The following is a 21,010-nucleotide window of genomic DNA, read 5'->3' on the forward strand; positions in this document are numbered from 1 at the left end:
CTATCAACTCAGGAAAGCAGCCAAATGCAGAGACAAAGAAACAGGTCACAAATGAAAGAAATGAATGAAAGCAAAATACTGGATATAGAGTTCAAAACCACGGTTATAAGGTTACTCAAGAATCTTCTAGAAACCACCGAGAAATTTAGTGAGACCCTCAAGGATATGAAAAAGGACCAACCAGAAATTAAGCATACACTGACTAAAATAAAGAATAATATACAGAGATCCAACAGCAGACTAGAGGATCCCAAGAATCAAGTCAAAGATTTGAAATATGAAGAAGCAAAAAACACCCAACCGGAAAAGAAAAAAGAAAAAAGAATCCAAAAATATGAAGATAGTGCAAGGAGCCACTGGGACAACTTCAAGCATACTGACATCCAAATTATGGGGGTGCCAGAAGAAGAGAGAGAGCAAGATATTGAAAACCTATTTGAAGAAATAATGACAGAAAACTTCCCCTACCTGGTGAAAGAAATAGACTTACAAGTCCAGGAAGCGCATAGAACCCCAAACCAGAGGAATCCAAAGAGGACCACACCAAGGCACATCATAATTAAAATGCCAAGGGCAAAAGACAAAGAGAGAATATTAAAAGCAGCAAGAGAAAAACAGTTACCTACAAGGGAGTACTCATACAACTGTTAGCTGATTTCTCAACAGAAACTATGCAGGCAAGAAGGGGGTGGCAAGAAATATTCAAAGAGATGAATAGCAAGAACCTACAACCAAGATTACTTTACCCAGCAAAGCTATCATTCAGAATTGAAGGTCAGATAAAGAGCTTCACAGATAAGAAAAAGCTAAAGGAGTTCATCACCACCAAACCAGTATTACCGTACTATCCGGCATATAAGATGACTTTTTAACCCAGGAAAATCTTCTGAAAAGTTGGGGTCGTCTTATACGCCGGGTGTTGTCTTATAGGGCGGGTGCTGAAACTTCCGAGCCGGACTGGAGAATCTGCAGTCACCGCATATGGTGGCGGGAACTCAAAAACGGCTGCACTCCATTCATTTCAATGGAGCCGGACGGAGACCGCAAGTGTCTCCAGTCGGCTCCTTTTTGTGCCGCATACAGTCTCCGTCCGGCTCCATTGAAATGAATGGAGTGGGCCGGGTGCTCGCCGCATATGGCGGGGATGAGGCCGCGGCCATTTTTGAGCTCCCCCACACCGTATGCGGTGACCATATGAAAGCAGCAAGGGCAGCGCTGTACAAGTACGGTAGAAGAAAATCCACTCACCAGGATTCGTGGAAAGAAGTGACTTAACGCGGTCCCAATGATAAGGTGAGGGGGCGCCTCACCAGGAAGGTGTAAGTGAAGGGCGGAGCAAGCTGCAGGCGTCCAGGACGCCCGGGGTATGGAAAAAAGAGATAGAGCTGTGCCCAGAAAAACACGCCTCTTTCACCCGTCTGGCCCGCCCTTGTATCCTGTTACCGTATCTCCTTCTCTGCCTCTCAGATCTCGCTCCTGAGGACTGCAGTGAAGCGGCATTGCTAACTCGCCAGGGACTTGCCCTGCACTTGCTCTCTCTCTGTTGTTTGTTATCTTCCTCCTGTCATCATCAGTTCCAGTTTGGTTGGCAGCTTAGAAAACAAACAGCATGGCAGCTCCCATGGGTTTATTGTCTTATCCTTCCTTTCAGCTTTAGAGTGAATTAGGAAAAGTTTAATCCACTTGCACTGTTTTATGTTTACATGTTTGATGACAAACAGCCTTATGTTTATAAGTGACAGTTTTCCTGCTAAGTACCTGCATGTCATAAGCATTTGAATTAAAATTACCATATTGAAATCAAATCTGATGTTTTTTTAATTTTTATTTGGTGTGCGTTGGAAGAGGGGTAGTCTTATACGGCGAGTATATCCCAAACTCTATATTTTAACTAGAAAAGTTGGGGGTCGTCTTATATGCCCAGTCGTCTTATACACCGGAAAATACGGTATATGAAATGCTGAAGGGTATTCTTTGAGAAAAGGAATAAGGAGAAAAAGGTAAAGATAAAAATTATGAACAACGAAGTGACAACAAATACATATTTATCAACAAGTGAATCTAAAAATCAAGTGAATAAATAATCTGAGGAACAGAATAAACTGGTGAATATAATAGAATCAGGGGCATAGAAAGGGAGCAGACTGACAATTCTCAGGGGGAAGGGGTGTGGGGGGTACGGGAGGAGATTGGACAAAAATTTTACACCTATGGACAAGGACACTGGGGTGGGGGGTAAGGGCATGGTGTGGGAACTGGGTGGAGGGGAGCTATGGGGGAAAAAAGAGGAACAACTATAATAATCTGAACAATAAAGATTTATTAAGCCCTAACAGGTTTGGCTCAGTAGATAAGAGGGTCAGCCTGCGGACTGAAGGGTCCCAGGTTCGATTCCGGTCAAGATCATGTACCTTGGTTGTGGGCACATTCCCAGTAGGGAGTGTGCAGGAGGCAGCTGATCGCTGTTTCCCTCTCATTGATGGTTTTTTTATTTTATTTTATTTTATTTTATTTATTTATTTATTTATTTATTTATTTATTTATTTATTTATTTTAAAACATATTTTATTGATTTTTTTACTGAGAGGAAGGGAGAGGGATGGAGAGTTAGACACATCAATGAGAGAGAAACATCGATCAGCTGCCTCCTGCACATACTGGGGATGTGCCCGCAACCAAGGTACATGCCCTTGACTGGAATAGAACCTGGGGCCTTTCAGTCCACAGGCCGACGCTCTATCCACTGAGCCAAACTGGTTAGGACAGAATACTGCTCTTTTGAAGTTCGAGGCTGGTGCACTGAACAGTTATTTCCCTCCTCAGAATGCTTTGCCCTGAGACCCAGTTTTCTTTCTAAACACACAGCTGGTCTAATTGGCTGGCATTACTATTTGGTTTTTCTTGGTTTTGAAAGAAACTTTTAAATAATGAGATTTATTTAATTCTTGGAGCTAAATAATAAGACCAGGGCATTAGGTTTAAAGTCCAACTGTCCCTTACCCATGCTCTGAGTGTCCCATCCTTTCCAAATGCCCTCAGTCAGCTCTCTGGATGAAGAGCATTTGTTCAACCAATGTCTATGGAGCAACCTCTCTGTATGAGGAGGCTCTCACAGGTCCTCATTCCTCAAGAGACAGACAGCTCAACAGAAAACTAGTTTTGCCCTTATAACTTCTAAGAATAATAAAGATGGCATCAGGATATATGCTCACTTGTTATCGGAACAAAAGAAGATTTTAGATATATAGACAAATTAACGCATTTTGAGAAATAAAATATTAAGGCCAAAACACCATATTCACTAGAGGCTCACTTTGGATTCCACAAAGATTCCCAGAATGTGGGAAAAGAGGTACAGAGGCCTAAAGTCTTACTCATTTCCTTTAACACATGATCATCATAAATGACAAAATTACAGAGACAGAGAACAGATGCAAGGTGGCGAGGGGTTACGGAGGGTGGCAGGGAGCATGAAGAATCCTGTGATGAGCCTGCTCTGTACCCTGACTGTGGTGGCATCACACAAATCTACACACAGGATAAAAGTGCACAGAAGCACCTGTGTACACATACCAATGAATACATGAGAAACTGGTAAATCTGAATAAGGCTGGTGGATTGTATCAATGTCAAATTCCTGGTTCTGGAGTTATAATTATGCAAGATGTTGTTACCACTAGGGGAAACTGGTGAAGGGTATATGGGATCTCTATATTGTTTCTCACAACTACATGTAAATCTACAATTTGCTCAAAAGTTTTTTGTTTTTTTGTAAGTCTAAGAGTTATGTGGTTAAAATGCAAAATACAATCAAGAACTGTTAGTCATTAGATTCTAAATTCCCAAGGACAGGGTGTATGGCTCTTTTTGCTTAGCACTGTAAATTCTAGCAGCTAGCAGAATGCCTTACACATAGATAAAATATTTGTGGAATGAATGTAAGAACCTTGAAGATGTTCTGTAACAGCAGAAAAGTTGAAATAACTTAAATATTCCACCATAGAGGAATGGTTAGTACACTGTTATGCTAACCATTCATGACAATATTATTCAGCCATTAAAACTAATAGCTATAAAGATCACCATCCATCGTGTAATATAAACAAATACAGTGACATACATCGTGATTATAACTAAGAACATAAACATTCATATCGGGAAAAAAAAGAAAAGTTAATTACTATGTAAGAAGAATGGTATTACAGATGTTCCCTCCCCCTGACTTTTTCTTAATACTGTTATATTTTTGTAATTTTAAAATAACAATACAATTAGGGGCAAGAATGAGAATTTTTTGAATTGCGTTAAGATCTTTTCTTTCTAAACATTCTTTGCTTGTTAATTTCTTTTTGTTATAAAGCATGATACTATCAAAGGAAAAAATATATGTATATGTTATAAAGCATATTAATAATAAACCTCTATACTCCCAACATCAATTTAAGAACTGAAACATTACCACTATTGTTTAAGTTCTCTATGTGGACTCCCCAATCCAATTTCACTGTCCCCAACCCCAGAAGTAACCACTAATCATGAATTTTGTTTCCAGAATTGTCCTGATTTCCTTTATTTTACCAACATGTATGTAATCTGACAACATATGCAGTTTTGTTGGTTCATGAACTTTGTAAAACTGGATATCATATTTTTTCTACTTCTTGTTTTCTTATGCCATACTATAATACTTTTGTTAAGCAATTCCACTTAAACTATTTTCTACATGTAATGTAGTGAAGAAACCCATCTAATTCCAAGGAGTCAGAATAGCAATTGTAAAAGAGAGATTCCCAATCCCATGGGGTGAGCCTGGGAAAGAGGAGTCAGAGCTGCTGGTCCCTCAGAGCCCATGACACCACAGGCTGTTTCCATTCACCCTTGAATGCCCTGCAAAGAGCAGTGTGCCACAGCAGGGCTGAGAAGCACTGATGGAACAGGATACAAGCTAGAAGGGGAAAAGGCAGGGCAGGAGACTTGTGATCAATGGAGCTCATTCAATTCGCAAATCCTTAAACACCCAACAGGAACCTTTCCTTCAAGGCACTACAGATAATGAAACTTCCAAGGCCACTGACCTCATTATGTGATAAGGGGTCACCTTTCTGCCAAAAATTGTGAATTAAAAATAGAGTTAAACACCACCTATAAGTCTGTGGCTTCTTAAGTAATTTTTAAATTTAGCACTAATCATCTCTTTCCACATTTCAGTAAGATGAATGTTTTAGCTTCATCAGAAAAATCCATGTGTAAAGTTATCAATATCCTCTCTTTAGAAGTCCCTAAACTAGAGCACAGTTCAAAGCAGAATGCAAATCCAAGAAGGTCTGTGCTACAAAACCCAAAAGCATGCCATGAAGACTGCTGAATTTCCACTACCAACACCTGTTTCAGTCAGACTCCAGAGGCAACTTTCTTTACTCTGACAGGTTCAGACATACTTAACCTCAACCTCGACCATCTCAGTGCAGACAAAAATGATTAGCAGGCTTGCCAGCAGCTGGGATCCAGCAGGCCAGTGCATGGCGACACAGGTAGGAGAGAGTGAGCTAAGGACGTGGAACAAGGGACACACCCATCTTGCAAACAAAAGCAAGTATCAGATTCTGTATCATCCTTCCACCAGGTTGCCCAAGGGCCAGTAATAACCTACAACCACTTGGTATTTTCCAGGTCTTTTGAACCTGGTCACCATGGACATATTACAGCATTTGTCAGAAACTGGACCTATTGTTTTGTAAGACAGGAATGGCAGTGAGCGCACTTGCTTAATGCTTGTGTAGTTTGTGTGGTTTTCCAAAGTTCGTTGGGCTACCTACTATGAATAGCAGGAAGGGCAGGTCGATTCTGGTTTAAACTTGAACTCCAGTATTTCAGCCACAGGAATGTTGCCCCTAGAATCATGCTACTCAAAGTGTGATGCAGATTCCAGCAGCATGAACATCACCTGAGAGCTTAAGAGAATTGCAGAATATTAAACTCCACCCAGACTACAGAATCAGAATCCACAATTAAATCCCCAGATAGATGAGAAAATGGCATCCGAATAAGAAGGCCTGTCAGGTACCTCAACCCAGGGCCAGGCTGAAAATACCACTAAATTGGAGAATATTCACCTAGAATTTCCAACTGTGGTCCAGCTGAGGAGGTGACTTATAACAAGGAAAACCAGAAGGCATTTAAGACCAGTAGGAAGGGCGAGGTTGAGAAAATAGGGAAGCCCAGAGAGGAGGGAGCTAAGCTACGGGAAGAACTGCTCCAGGAGCACAAGCAGGGCTCCATGCACCAGTGGCAGCAACCTGACTAGGTGTGCTTCCTGACTCATGGCGGTGTGACCCGAAGTGCCTGTATCATCCAAGCAGCTGTGAAAGGTAGCAGGACTACTGGCAGCAGTGGAGTGTATACCCAGCAGACCAGAGCCAGTGTGGGAGAAAGCTGCAGTTTCTATTGCTTTTTTTTTTTTTTAATCTCTAAACCCAGAGCACAGGAGTTTTCATTTGCAACTACACAACCGAGGTATTGGTGCATGGAGGGAGGCACAGAATTGAGGTGCCCGAGGACAGGCAGGGTTGGAAAGCAGGGCAGAGAGACTTGGAAAAGCAGTAGACAGAAATCCTGCATTGGGCTGTTCATATACTTCCAAACAGAAATGGCCATTCTCTCTGGGAGGAGCTACCTGCTCTCAACACTCAGAGGGCAGGTAATGGAAAAAGCAAAGCAAAACAAAACAAAACAAAACACCTCTGCCCTAGGTGATACAGCCTGCCACATCCTGGACTTTGAGCTTTGCAGGGATCAAACCTGCAACCAAGGTACGTGCCCTTGACTGGAATCGAACCTGGGACCCTTCAGTCTGCAGGCTGATGCTCTATCCAGTGAGCAAAGAGGCTATGGCCATTCCTTTAATTCTTTCACCTTATTTAAGCTCTGCTTCTACAGATCCTGCCCCCATCTCCTTTTTTTACTGGGTGGTTTTTGTTTGAGCTTTTTAGTTTGTTTGTGTTTTCTCCCCATATTTTATCTTTCTTTTGTTTTCTATCATTCTTGCTCTCTTTTCTCTTTTCTAATTCTCTTTCCTCTGGTGGTCACTTTTGCTGGGGCTATAGAGGTCTTGAGTACATTCTTATTCTGTTCCTTCTGTGTTGTGTCTCGTCTAGTTGTATTTTGTGCGATTCAGTCAGCAACTCCACAACAGCTGGCACAACATGGTAGGGAGTGAGCCACATAATCAGACACTCTGAGAGGAGACTCCATCCACAAATGGGACAATAACATTCAAGACCCAACTACAACAGGAAAACACAAATATCCCAAGTAGAGGGCCTTTCTACAGCATGAGAATACCCAGCCCAGGAGACCTGAGAGTCTGCACTACTAGGTCCCACAAAACATCTACTACATAAGACCAACCCAAAAAATGTGGGTGGCATAGCAGTTTGATTTAATACATAGAAACAAATGCAAAGGAACAGCAAAATTGGGGAGACAAAGAAACAACCCCCAAATGAAAGAAAAGGAGGAATCACCAGAAAAGGAAATAAATGAAATGGAGGCAAGTAATCTGTCAGAGAAAGAATTCAGAGTAATGATTATAAGGGTATTCAAACATCTGAGTGAGAATTACAAGCAAATCAATGAGAATTATAAGGAGTAAGAATCAAGAGAAAATGAAGAACAACGTAGCTGCAATAAAGAACACCATGGAAGGTTTCAACAGTAGGCTAGAAGAAGCTGAGGGCTGAATCAGCAAGTTAGAAGACAAGATAGAGAAAAAAACACACCCAAGCAGAGCAGCAACTGGAAAAAAAATTAAAAAGCAGAAGGAGAGTTTAAGGGAGCTTTATGACATAACATCCACATAATAGGGTGCCAGAAGGTGAGGAAGCTGAGCACGGATTAAAAAAAAAAAAACCTGTTTGAAGAAATAATGACAGAAAACTTCCCAGACTTGGGGAAGAAAAAGTCACACAAGTCCTGAAAGCACAGAGAGACCCAATCAGGATGAATCCAAAAAGACCTATACCAAGACATATCATAATTAAATTGGCAAAAGTAAAAGACGAAAGATGAAATAGCTGTTAGTTTACAGCTATTTCACAACACTTAAAATCGGCAAGAGAGAGACAGAAAGTTACCTACAAGGGATCTCCCATTAGACTATCAACTGATTTCTCAACAAAACTCATCAGGCCAGAAGGAAATGGCATGAAGTAATACAAAGTGATGCAAAGCAAGGGACTGAATCCAAGAATACTCTATCCAGCAAGGCTATCATTCAAAATTGAAGGGGGAATCAGGAGCTATGCAGACAAAAAAAGGCTAAGGGAGTTTATTGCCACCAAACCAGCAGTGCAAGAAATGCTAAAGGGACTGTTATAAAAAGAAGAAATAGAAAGGGAAGAAGGAACACAGGCATAAAGAATATAGATGGTGACAAAGAAGTACCTATCAATAATAACTTTAAATGTAAATGGATTAAATGCTCCAATCAAAAGACATAGGTAGCTGAATGGATACAAAATCATAACCCATATATATGCTGTCTACAAGAGAACCACCTTAGAACAAAGGACTCACACAGACTGAAAGTGAAAGTATGGGGAGAAAAATTTCAGGCAAATGGAAGTGGGAAAAAAAAAAAAGCCATACTTATATCTGACAAAATAGACCTCAAAGTGAAAGCCCTAAAAAGAAATAAGGAAGGCCCCTTCATAATATTAAAAGGATCGATTAAACAAGAGGCTGTAACTCTGGTAAACACATATTTACCCAATACAGGAGCATCCAAATATATATAAAAAAACTTCTGGAGGATATCAAGGGAGAGATCAGCAGCAATACAATCATAGTAGGGGACTTTAATACCCCAATGACATTATTGGATGAATCTTCTAGACAATAATCAATAAGAACAGCAATCCTAAATGACATTCTAGAACAGATGGAACTAATTGACATCTTCAGAACATTCCACGCCAAAGCTACAGAATATACATTCTTCTCAAGTGCACATGCGACATTTTCAAAGACAGACCACATGTTAGGACACAAGCTAAGATTCTACAAATTCAAGACTGAAATCATATCAAGCTTCTTCTCAGACCACAATGGCATGAAATTAGAAATCAATACAATAAAAATGCTAAAAAACAATCAAACATATGGAGGCTAATAGTATGCTATTAAACAATGAATGGGTTACCAAAGAGACCAAAGAAGAAATAAAAAACATCCTGGAAACAAATGAAAATAAAAACACAACAATCCCAAATCTATGGGGCACATTGGAAGTAGTCCCGAGAGAGAAGTTCACTGCACTATAGGCCTACATCAAGAAGCAAAAAAAAAAAAAATTGTAATAAGTTATCTAACACTACAACTTAAAAAATTAGAAAGAGTACAAGAAGAAAAGGCCTTCTACAGAAGGTGAAGGAAAGAAATAACAAAAATCAGAGTGTATATAAATGAAATAGAGACAAAAACAAACAAACAAAATCCCAAAAAATCAATAAAACCAAGAGCTGGTTCTTCAAAAGAATAAATAAGATTGATGAACTTCTAGCCAGACTCATCAAGAAACAAAGAGAGGATACAAACAAACAAAATCAGAAATGAAAGAGCTGAAGTAACAACTGATGCCACAGAAATACAAAGGATCGTAAAATATATGTATAATGAACGACTTTATTCCACAAACATCAAATTGCATTAAGGCTGCTTTCTTCAAATTAAGCATCAAGTGCATAAGTTTCATCACACCTGAGTGTGTGGAGCCAGAACTACTGATTAGTATCTATGGTATCATGACCTCTCCCTCTCACTGCTAACAGGTCCTGAAGTTAACCTTATCTTGTCAATTTTATAAAATGTTAGTTTACAGCTATTTCACAACAGCTATTGTTCAACTTTCAGGAAACGTGTAACTTCAGTTGTGAAGTAAATGGCAAGACAGTTTGCAAATACAAACACCAGTATAGGAACTTAAGACACTTCGCTATGGGAAGTTGGGTGCCAGCCAGTCATGAACCAGGTATGTAGTCACTGGCTCTAGATTCTGGGAGGAAAGAAGTCAAGGTACCTAGCACGATTTGCCATATCAGAATTATTCTCTTGGCCAGCACTGGTGACTGGGGGTAAGGAGGTGTGACTGAGGACCAGTGATTAGAAGCTTGACAGCCACATTCTTTCCCATCAGAAGAGCCAAGCAAGCAGCTGCAAATGCTCGGTCATCAGCAGCCTTGTCAGTGGACACCAGGCCCCATCACTTTTTGTTGTATGTATGCAAGAAATTAAGCAAGACTTGCAAGATGTTCAGACTGAGATACAGCCATGTGCAAACCAGTTTCCTTTAATACCAGCCTAAAAATTCGTGGGCTTAAGCCCCCTGTTCAGGAAAACTGGGGGAGAGAGGGGGTGGGCAGATACCTGTGAATGCTAGAAAATGTATGGCACAGTGAAAAGTCTGAAAATGTTCATCTCGCCTGTGGCATAACACTTAAACAAAATTAGGCACTGTATGGAAAACCTGAGGCACAACAAGGTTACTGCCATTAAACAGGATGTAGCTCACAAAGAAATATTCTATTAATATTAAGCATAAGTCCAATAAGTCTTTATGTCACACAGGTATGGATTCAATAAGATAGTATAGTATAGTCCCTCGTTATCTGCAGGGGATACATTCCAAGACCCCCAGTGGATGCCTGAAACTGCAAATAGTACCAAACCCTATATACTGTTTTTTCCTATACATACATACATGCATACGTACACGTACACTTTATGGCTTCTCTTTGGCATTTCTGAATTGCCAGTTTCACTACTCTTGCACTTTGGGGCCATTATTAAGTAAAAGAAGGGTTACTTGAATACAGCACAGCAACACCCAGTCAATCTGATAACCAAGATGGCTAATAGGAGGGAAGCATATACAATGGGGAGATGCTGGATAAAGGGATGACTCAGAATGGACTAGAACAGTATGAGATTTCATCATGCTACTCAGAATGGCATACATTTTACAACTTATAAATTGTTTCTTTCTAACATTTTCCATGTTTACTATTTTTGGACCACGGTTGACCACAGGTAACAAACCACAAAAGCAAAAGTGTGGAAAAGGGGGGACTACTGCAAACCCCTGCAGATAGGAGCAGGCTCCCACAACACGAGTGAACATGCTCTGGTAAGTAAAGCTTATCAACACATTCAGTGAAAACAACCTTGCAGTTGGGAGCTCCTATTAATTTAAACAACATATTGAGAATAACTATATGTTCCATCTGCATAGTTAAAATTTCAACTGTCAATTAAGCAGCTTTATTAAGAGAGAAAATCCAACCCTTCACCACCAAGAGCTAGTGCATGGAACACCTTCAGAAAGGCCAGCTTCTGGAACACTGCAGCTGAGAGGAAGCATGCTGCAGGCACAGGAAACCTCTCAGCGGGTTCAGATTCTGGCTGCAAAAGCAGAACGTACTGTCTAGTCGAACACTTTTACATGTCCCTGCTTCTAAATAAATTCACCTACCCTTCTAGCATCTGTTTTTTTAACAACTAATTCAATATGGTTTTTAACCTTTTATTTTTGTTTTCTTAGATTAATTTTATAATTTATTTTAATTCTATAGAAAAGGGACTTTCACAGGGGCACCCCAGGAACACTGTTCATGCTATTTTTCTTGCAGCACAAAGTATAAGAAAATATACTAGAACTCCTTCCAATGTACTCATTTTTTATTTTATGTTTAATTAAATCTTTATTGTTGCAAGTATTACATATGTTCCTTTTTTCCCCCATTGACCCCTTCTAGCCCGCCCCTGTCCCCCGCCCCAGGCCTTCACCACACTATTGTCTGTGTCCCTGGGTTATGCATATATGCATACAAGTTCTTTGGTTGATCTCTTCCCACCCACCCACCTTCCCTCTGAGATTCCACAGTCTGTTCCATGCTTCTATGTCTCTGGATCTATTTTGTTCATCAGTTTATTCTGTTCATTAGATTCCACATATGAATGAGATCATGTGATACTTATCTTTCTCTGACTTGCTTATTTTGCTTAGCATGATACTCTCCAGGTCCCTCCATGCTGTCTCAACGAGTAAGAGACCCTTCTTTTTTACTGCTGCATAGAATTCCATGGTGTAAAATGTACCACCGCTTTTTTATCCACTCATCTACTGATGGGCACTTGGGCTGTTTCCAGATCTCAGCTATTGTAAATTGTGCTGCTATGAACATAGGGGTGGATACATTCTTTGTGATTGGTGTTTTAGATTTCTAAGGATATATTCCTAGAGGTGGGATTACTGGGTAAGATGGCAGTGCCATATTTAATTTTTTGAGGAAACTCCACACTGCATTCCATAATGGCTACATCAGCATGCATTCCCACCAGCATGTACTATGGTTCCCTTTTCTCCACATCCTCACCAGCACTTATCATTCACTGATGGTAGCCATTCTGACAGGTGTAAGGTGATACCTCATTGTCATTTTGATCTGCATCTCTCTGATGATCAGTAATTTTGAGCATTTTTCATGTCTCTTGGCCATCTGTATATCCAGCCCTTTTGTCCTCTGCACTTCCTACCAGTCTCTATGCATCTCCACTTTCCATCCTTGGTTATCAGGGTTCTCTCCAACTATTCTTCAGTCAATTTTTCAGGGTGGTTTTTCTCTATTTTAGTTGTATTTCCAGTTTGGTCCTGGGAGAATGTCAGTGTAGCTTCCACTGTACTCCTCTACCATTTTTAAGCCCCCTTCCAATTTACTATTGGCCCTGATTCCAAATCCAGAGTTCTTTCCACCAGAAAAACAACCCTGTACTGATAGAAAGAAGTCTGAACTTGGGTTCTGATACTGGGCCCAAATTTTAGATCTACTTTTGTTTCTAGCACCTCTTGATTTTATTTATTTACTAGAGGCCCGGTGCATGAAAATTCATGCACTGGAGGGGGGTCCCTCAGCCCGGCCTGCCCCCTCTCACAGTCCAGGAGCTCGCAGGGGCAGGAGGCGACCCTGGCAATCGAGAAGGCGATGCCCCATCACACCTCTGCTGCTGCCACTGCCGGCATCGCAAGCCTGGGCCAGCCCTGGTTACCTGAGCCTCGGGCGGCTCTGGGCAGCCGCCATCCGAGGCTTGCCTGTGCCTCGGGCCGGACCTGGGTGGCTGGGCAGCCGCCATCTGAGACTTGCCTGTGCCTCGGGCTGGCCCTGGGTGGCTGGAGGGCTGAGGGAACTGGGGTACTCTGGAGGCAGGCATGCGGAGCAGCTGGACCCACCTGCCGCTCCGTCAGGGCTGAGGGGACTGGGCGCTGCCATCTTGTGGCTGTGGGTACCACCACCTTTGAGGGCGGGGCAGTCAATTAGCATATTCCCTCCTTATTGGCTGTGGGCACAGCCATCTTTGTGACTGCATGAGGGTAAGTTAGCATATTCCCTCTTTATTAGATAGGATTTTTAAAATGTATTTTTAAATATATTTTATTGATTTTTCACAGAGAGGAAGGGAGAGGGATAAAGAGCTAGAAACATCGATGAGAGAGAGACATCGACCAGCCGCCTCCTGCACACCCCCCACCGGGGGATGTGCCCGCAACCAATGTACATGCCCTTGACCGGAATCGAACCTGGGACCTTCCAGTCCGCAGACCGATGCTCTATCCACTGAGCCAAACCGGTTTCGGCTAAAATGTATTTTTAATGATTTTAGAGAGGAAGGGAGAAGGAGAGATAGAAACATCAATGATGAGAGAGTATCATTGATCGGCTGCCTCCTGCATGCTCTCTACTGGGGATCAAACCTGCAATTCAGGATGTGCCCTGAGACTTGAACTGTGACCTCCTGGTTCATAGATTGACACTCAACCACTGAGCCACACTGGCCGGGTGAGCACCTCTTGATTTTAGAATAACGTAGATAATCCAGGTTGGTCTCTACCAGGTAATTAGTTTACATTTTAAAACTATCACCATGGCACACTACTACTATCTGGTATCCAAACTCTTCTCTCCCAACACCACCATCTCATGCTCTTCTACATTAGAATAGAATTCTCTTTACACTCTTTATAATCATGTAGATTTCAGGCCACTGGGTCTACTTTAGAATGTGATTCACTTACTGGAATTGAGAATTTACACTGAATTTCTGACAGGATTACATTATTTCCTTCAAATTTGATGAGAGGTAAAGAAAGCTACACTCTTGCAGGAAGGTTAAGACAAACCGTGGACTTCTGCTAAATATACTCTCACCTTCCTTTTATGCAAAAGCAACTTTTAGCATAAGCAGTAGAAATAAGGAATACATGTTTTGAATTCAAATATTAATACAGCTTTTATTCTTTATATGAAAGGGAGACAGTAGGCGCTAAAAAAATAAGTCAGTAAAGTGAAGAAGTTACACTTGGCCCTGCCTACAAGGAGCACTCAACACATTACTTCTTACTCAAGACTGATTAATGTCAGATGCTGCCATTTATTATGGTCCAGACAGTTCTGCTCATTGTCCTAGAGCAGTGGTCAGCAAACCGTGGCTCGTGAGCCACATGCGGCTCTTTGGCCCCTTGAGTGTGGCTCTTCCACAAAATACCACGTGCGGGCGCACACGTACAGTGCTATTGAAATTTTGTGGCCCAAGCACAGAGGTCGGTTTTCGGCCTGGGTGAGTCTATTTTGAAGAAGTGGTTCTAACGCCGAGCCACACTCAAGGGGCCAAAGAGCCGCATGTGGCTCGCGAGCCGCGGTTTGCCAACCACTGTCCTAGAGCCTGTAATGTCCTGTACAGAGCAGTTTCTCAGTCTTAGCATTACTGACATTTTAGGTAGAAAACTCTTGGCTGTACAGTCTTGTATGTTGTAGGATATTCAGCAGAACACCTAACCTCCACTCACTGAATGTCAGTGGCATCTTCCCCACTCAGCTGCAACAACCAAAAATGTCTCCAGACGTTGCCAAATCACCCTAGGCTGAGAACTACTGGCACAGAATATAAACAAACCAAATAATGAAATAAGATTAAGACTTAAATTTCCTTAGTCTTTTCAATAACATTTCAAATAGCTGCATATTCCAAATCCTCAAATGACTAAAAAGATTTCAATTCCAGTGAACAGCAACATCAAAAAACCAATTTCAAGACAACCAAGATGGCGGCATAGGTAAACACCTGAACTTGCTGCCTCGAACAACCACATCAAAACTACAACTAAAAGACAAAACGAATATCATCCAGAACCACGGGAAGGCTGGCTGAGTGGAAATTCCACAACTAGAAGGGAAGAGAAAAGCGCACTGAGTCCGGTAGGAGGTGCAGAGGTGTAGAAGTGTCAAGGTATTGAGGTGCACGAAAAAGGGGCTGGAAACTGGGTACGCTGCTATCTTTTTCAATCGGGAGGGAGATACAAGCTCCTGACTGCTCTGAACTCCATTTCCGAGTGAGACTCTGGGGACCCAGACTCATATGGGGAGAAACTGGACTGTCTGGCATTGGGCCGGAACGCGAGGGCGGCTATCTCTCAGAGGTGCTTGAAGCGATCATTGTTCCTGCACGGTGCAGAGGAACACAGAGACCAGGGGCCTCTTCGGGGCAGAGCTGAAGGTCAGCCATTGCTGTTTGCTCCACCCTGGTGATTCCGAGACCCTGCCCCACCCAATTTACAACCCCACCCAAGCTGTGCACATTGGCTTTTACATATGAATGGCCTGTTCTTTCGCCTAAAAGGAACTGTAGCTGGGTCCGAGAGCCCCAGAGCTTCCAAAAGAAGGCTCAAGGCTCCACAGCAGCTAGCATTGCTTCACAGCTGTGCCTCATCTGGGCACCTCCAAAAACCAAACAAAGAGGAGGAATCTGCAGATCTCTCTGTAGCTCATGCTGGGTGGCCTCAGGCAGTGGCTGACTTTGCACCTCCTTGGAGATCCAAGAGCCAGTGTACCCAGTGGTCACAGTGAGACCATACCAGATTACAACTCTTCACATCCATAGGTGACACACTCAGGGGGCAGACTCAGTGAGCGCCAAAGTCCCACTGAAGCAAGTCCTGCCTCATAAGGGTGTCTCCTGCACAGAAGTTCTCCCATTGTAGACACAGCTGGTCCTCACAGCCAATTGGCCTGGAGGTCAATTCCTCCCAGTGATACCAACAGCAATCAAGGCTTAACTACAACAAGACTGTGCACACAGCCTACAAAGGGGTGCAACAAGAGTGTCCACCTCAGGTAACTGGGGAGGCTGAGCCACTGGGCCCTATAGGACACCTAGCACACAAGGCACTCTATCAACTCTGGGAAGCAGCCAAAATGCGGAGACAAAGAAACAGGTCACAAATCAAAGAAATGGAGGAAAGCAAAATACTGGCTATAGAGTTCAAAAACCACGGTTATAAGGTTACTCAAGAATCTTCTAGAAATCTCCGAGAAATATAGTGAGACCCTCAAGGATATGAAAAGGGACCAATGAGAAATTAAGCATACGGTGACTGAATTAAAGAATAATATACAGAGATCCAACAGCAGACAAGAGGATCGCAAGAATCAAGTCAAAGATTTGAAATACGAAGAAGCAGAAAACACCCAACCGGAAAAGAAAAAAGAATCCAAACATATGAAGATAGTGTAAGGAGCCTCTGGGACAACTTCAAGCATATCAACATCCGAATTATGGGGGTGCCAGAAGAAGAGAGAGAGCAAGATACTGAAAACCTATTTGAAGAAATAATGACAGAAAACTTCCCCTACCTGGTGAAAGAAATAGACTTAAAAGTCCAGGAAGTGCAGAGAACCCCAAACAAGAGGAATCCAAAGAGGACCACACCAAGACACATCATAATTAAAATACCAAGGGCAAAAGACAAAGAGAGAATCTTAAAAGCAGCAAGAAAAAAAACAGTTAGTTACCTACAAGGGTGTACCCATACAACTGTCAGCTGATTCCTCAACAGAAACTATGCAGGCCAGAAGGGGGTGGCAAGAAATATTCAAAGTGATGAATAGCAAGAACCTACAACCAAAATTTCTCTACCCAGCAAAGCTATCATTTAGAATTGAAGGTCAGATAAAGAGCTTCACAGGTAAGAAAAAGCTAAAGGAGTTAATCACTGCAAAACCAATATTATATGAAATGCTGAAGGGTATTCTTTAAGAAGAGGAAGAAGAAAAAGGTAAAGATAAAAATTATGAACAACAAAGTACAACAAATACGTATCTATCAACATATGAATCTAAAAGTCAAGTGAATAAATAATCTGATGAACAGAATAAACTGGTGAATATAATAGAATCAGGGGCATAGAAAGGGAGAGGACTGACAATTCTTGGGGGGAAGGTGGAGTGGGGGATGTGGGAAGAGACTGGACAAAAATCATACACCTATGGACGAGGACAGTGGGGGGAGGTGGGTGGTAAGGGCAGAGGGTGGGATGGGAACCAGATGGAGAGGAGCTATGGAGGGAAAAAAGAGGAACAAATGTAATAATCTGAACAATAAAGATTTATTTAAAAAAAAACAATTTCAGTGTTATGTATAACTTAAAATGGTTCACTTCCAATCTCTTAACTTCAGATAAACTTTCCAATTTAATTTTTTTATTTAGAAAATCTAATTTTGAGATTTTGATTTTTAGATTTATAACTAGTTAATGGAAATGAATCATATCTGCACTAAGGCCAGAACCTTATGTCCCTGAGGAAAGCTGTTTCTGCTAGTTCAAAAGATCTACTCACTGAAAATCTCAAGTCTGCTGTAAGAGGGAAGTAAGGAGGAGAAAGCCCCTAGGCCTGGTCTGCTGCAGAGCTCAGGTCCTGGACCAGCCCTGTGTTCCTGGCCTGGGCTTTTGCCACAACGTCCAGTATCTGACAGTGAGTCACTGCTGAGAGGGCTTCTCCTGAGGCATGTCTTTCTTCCTGGATACACAGGGTCTTTCTTTTATTCAGAAGGTTCATCAACATTAATTTTTAAAAAGCTGCTTTTGCATTCAACTACTTGTTTTGTCTTATTGTGTATGGTTTTGTTGTTAAAAACACACACACACAGCTTTTTATTTCAGAGACTGTCCTGAAATAGAAGCATACCTACTAATTCGTTTGATCAAAAGTCTCCAAAGAATGTGAGACCCTAATTCACAAGTAGTCAGAACCTTTCTATGTACTGTATACACATCATTATGGAAAATGGGTGATGACTTCGCCAGTGATCACTCTTCAGCCTTACAGATGCCACTCTATATGATGCAAAGCCTTACAGAGAATGAGAATATGGAGACAAAGATTATTCATGTAAACTGCCTATCTTCTTTTTTATTTTTTTTATTTTTATTTTTTTTTAAGTTTTATTGATTTTTTACAGGGAGGAAGAGAGAGGGATAGAGAGTTAGAAACATCGATGAGAGAGAAACATCCATCAGCCGCCTCCTGCACACCCCCTACCGGGGAAGTGCCCGCAACCAAGGTACATGCCCCGGACCGGAATCGAACCCGGGACCCTTCAGTCCGCAGGCCGACGCTCTATCCACTCAGCCAAACCGGCTCTGGCCCTATCTTCTTTTTTAATGTCTCCTAAGAGGATAGAGCCAAATTATTAGGTTTATTCCTCCAATTTCCATGGAGACAACACTTGGTCCTGTTAGGTCTTGCATATAAGTTTATTCGGGTTTAGATAGTTGTTAAAGTTTTTTATTTGCCCCAGAGTCTTTTGAATTCTTGAATAAACATGATTCATTTATCATACTCTAATTTAGACACAGGAAAACCAATAAAGGTAAGTCTGTAAACTGCCTGTCCTAGGTTAGGATACTCTTATGTACCTATAGAAAAAAGACGCAGGTGCACACACAAACACACTAGTATTTCCAAAGTGCACAACATAAAAAGCTTGCTACACCTCATGTAATGCTGTGCTCGAGGCACAAGGAACCACAACTCTATCCCTGGGAAGAGCAGCTCCTAGAATTTGCTAGCAGCTGACCAGACAAAGAGAGAACGTGATGGAGAGGTATACGTACCATCAAAACTGCCCTGCTCGGAAGCAACGCGCAGCAGCTGGCTGTACGTTTCCACGGAAGGCTGGTACACAAAGACGCCGGAATTGAAGCAGTCAGGCCAGCCAGGGTCTGGAGCCGCCGACAATTCTTCTCTCTCAAAGAGATCATCAATATTGGCTAGGACCTGATTCAAAGATGGGGAGGGAAAGCATTACAAAAATGTTCCTAAGCTCTAAATCATCCAACACAAAAGATGCAATCTGTTGCTGGTCTTAACTGTTCAGATGACAGCTGTGACGCAGCCTGGGCCTGCTTTTCTTCATCACCTGACACTTGTTTTAATCTGAACGTTACGGTGAAGTCTTGGCAGCATTCTGCTAATGCCTAACTGATCGCAGCTACCATACACATCCTTTTAGCTATCAAAGCCACACTCACCAGAGTATCTGCATCCATGAACACACATTTTGAATACTGTGTAAGTGACCAACAGTGGAGCTTAGTTAAGGTAACACCCAACTCAGGCCTCTTCATTAAGGTCAGATGAGCAGAATCGCCACTGTCCAAAACATCTACCATGATGACTTCATCGAAGACTGTCTCTAAAACTTTCCTGTCAAAATAAAATTCAAAACCAGTGTTTAGCATCTTTTCAGAACAAGTAACATCTACCATAAGACTGCATTCTTATTAGCCAATCCATGCATTAGTAGGGCAAGCTATTACTTTGGCATAGCACAATCTCTTAAATATGTCCTCATTTACTTCAGGACAAATTATGTTATTTTGCATGTGCAATTAATTTCACTAAAATAACTGCTTATGGTGAGCATGAAGCACTTGTCTTAAGACACTATTACAGAAATTTCTTATTTTTTATTATACCACCAAACATCAGGCAAACTGCGGCAACAGCTGTGAAAGTGACTCACACGTGGTAAGAGTGCATCTTTGCAACAGCCTATGTATTTACAATAGCTTATTAGAACTGATTCTTTCCGACTATCACATATTTTTACAAATGATGCTGAGTGAAGTACATATAATGTCTGCAATGAATCCTGTAACTAATAACCTTTGCTAAAGAAGTTAACAGAGGATGGCCTGAACCTGTCTCAAAAGAAGTGCAAGGTTAAAAAAAAAAAAAGAAGTGCAAGGGCTCAGTTATTCCGTTGCTATTTTTTAGAATAGAATGCAACTAGCATTTACGATGTGCTTACCACTCCTGGCATAAAGAGACTCACTTTGGTTTGTGAAGTACAACACTTCTCCATGTCCCCAATTAATTAAAGATTTATTTTAGGAAACAATCCGAAAGTGGTGAGAGGAGTATACTTAGTAAGACACTAAACTCAACCTAAGTTAAAACATGATAAAGACAGATCATAACAGAGTTTATAATATCAGACATGCACAACAAAACTGATACTGTATTACTTGTCTCCAGAGCTGTCCAAGAATATGTTCTATTTTGCACAGTAAACTTGATCTTATTGAAAAGAAATGGTCAATGGTACCATTTACCACAGTAAAGGCGTGGGTATGGAGTTGGGGGAGGTGGGGATACTAAGACTACATCATCCTCTTATATACATCCCCATAAATAAACTACAAATTAGGATATACACATTAGGAGATAAATTTTGTTTTTGTTAATTGATTTTTAGAGAGAGAGGGAGATAGAGAAACATTGACGTGACAGAGAAAAATCAATTGGTTGCCTCCTGTACACGTCCAGACTGGGGATCGAACCCACAACCTAGGTATGTGCCCTGACTGGGACTGGAACCCGCAACCTTTTGGTGTATGGGACAACGCTCCAACCAACCGAGTCACCAGGCCAGGGCTAGGAGATAAACTTCCTTGCATTTTCCTGAAGTACCCTTTAGAAACAAGGTTGCTTGTGTACATGTATGTGTGTGTGTGTGTGTGTGTGTGTGTGTGTGTGTATTCTCCTTTTCAGAGATCCTTAGCATGTGATCACATATTTTGAAAAAAGTCACAAAAAGATGTTTTCAATTTCTAAGAGGG

General features: G+C 41.6%; 1 protein-coding gene across 4 annotated transcripts in view; it reads right to left on the reverse strand.

The window, feature by feature from the left end:
- The window catches only part of GYG1 (glycogenin 1), a 46,804-nt gene that overhangs the window by 22,888 nt on the left and 2,906 nt on the right, over positions 1-21,010 (reverse strand). For all 4 annotated transcript variants that reach the window (XM_079764209.1, XM_079764208.1, XM_079764210.1 and 1 more), the window contains 2 exons: positions 19,418-19,592; positions 19,001-19,163 (listed from right to left, as the gene is read on the reverse strand). In XM_079764209.1, coding sequence (XP_079620335.1) covers positions 19,001-19,163; positions 19,418-19,592 — 338 coding nt within the window. The remainder of the gene's footprint in view (positions 1-19,000; positions 19,164-19,417; positions 19,593-21,010) is intronic.

This window comes from Cnephaeus nilssonii (genome assembly GCF_951640355.1).
Source record: "Cnephaeus nilssonii genome assembly, chromosome: 3".
Taxonomy (NCBI): Eukaryota; Metazoa; Chordata; class Mammalia; order Chiroptera; family Vespertilionidae; genus Cnephaeus; species Cnephaeus nilssonii.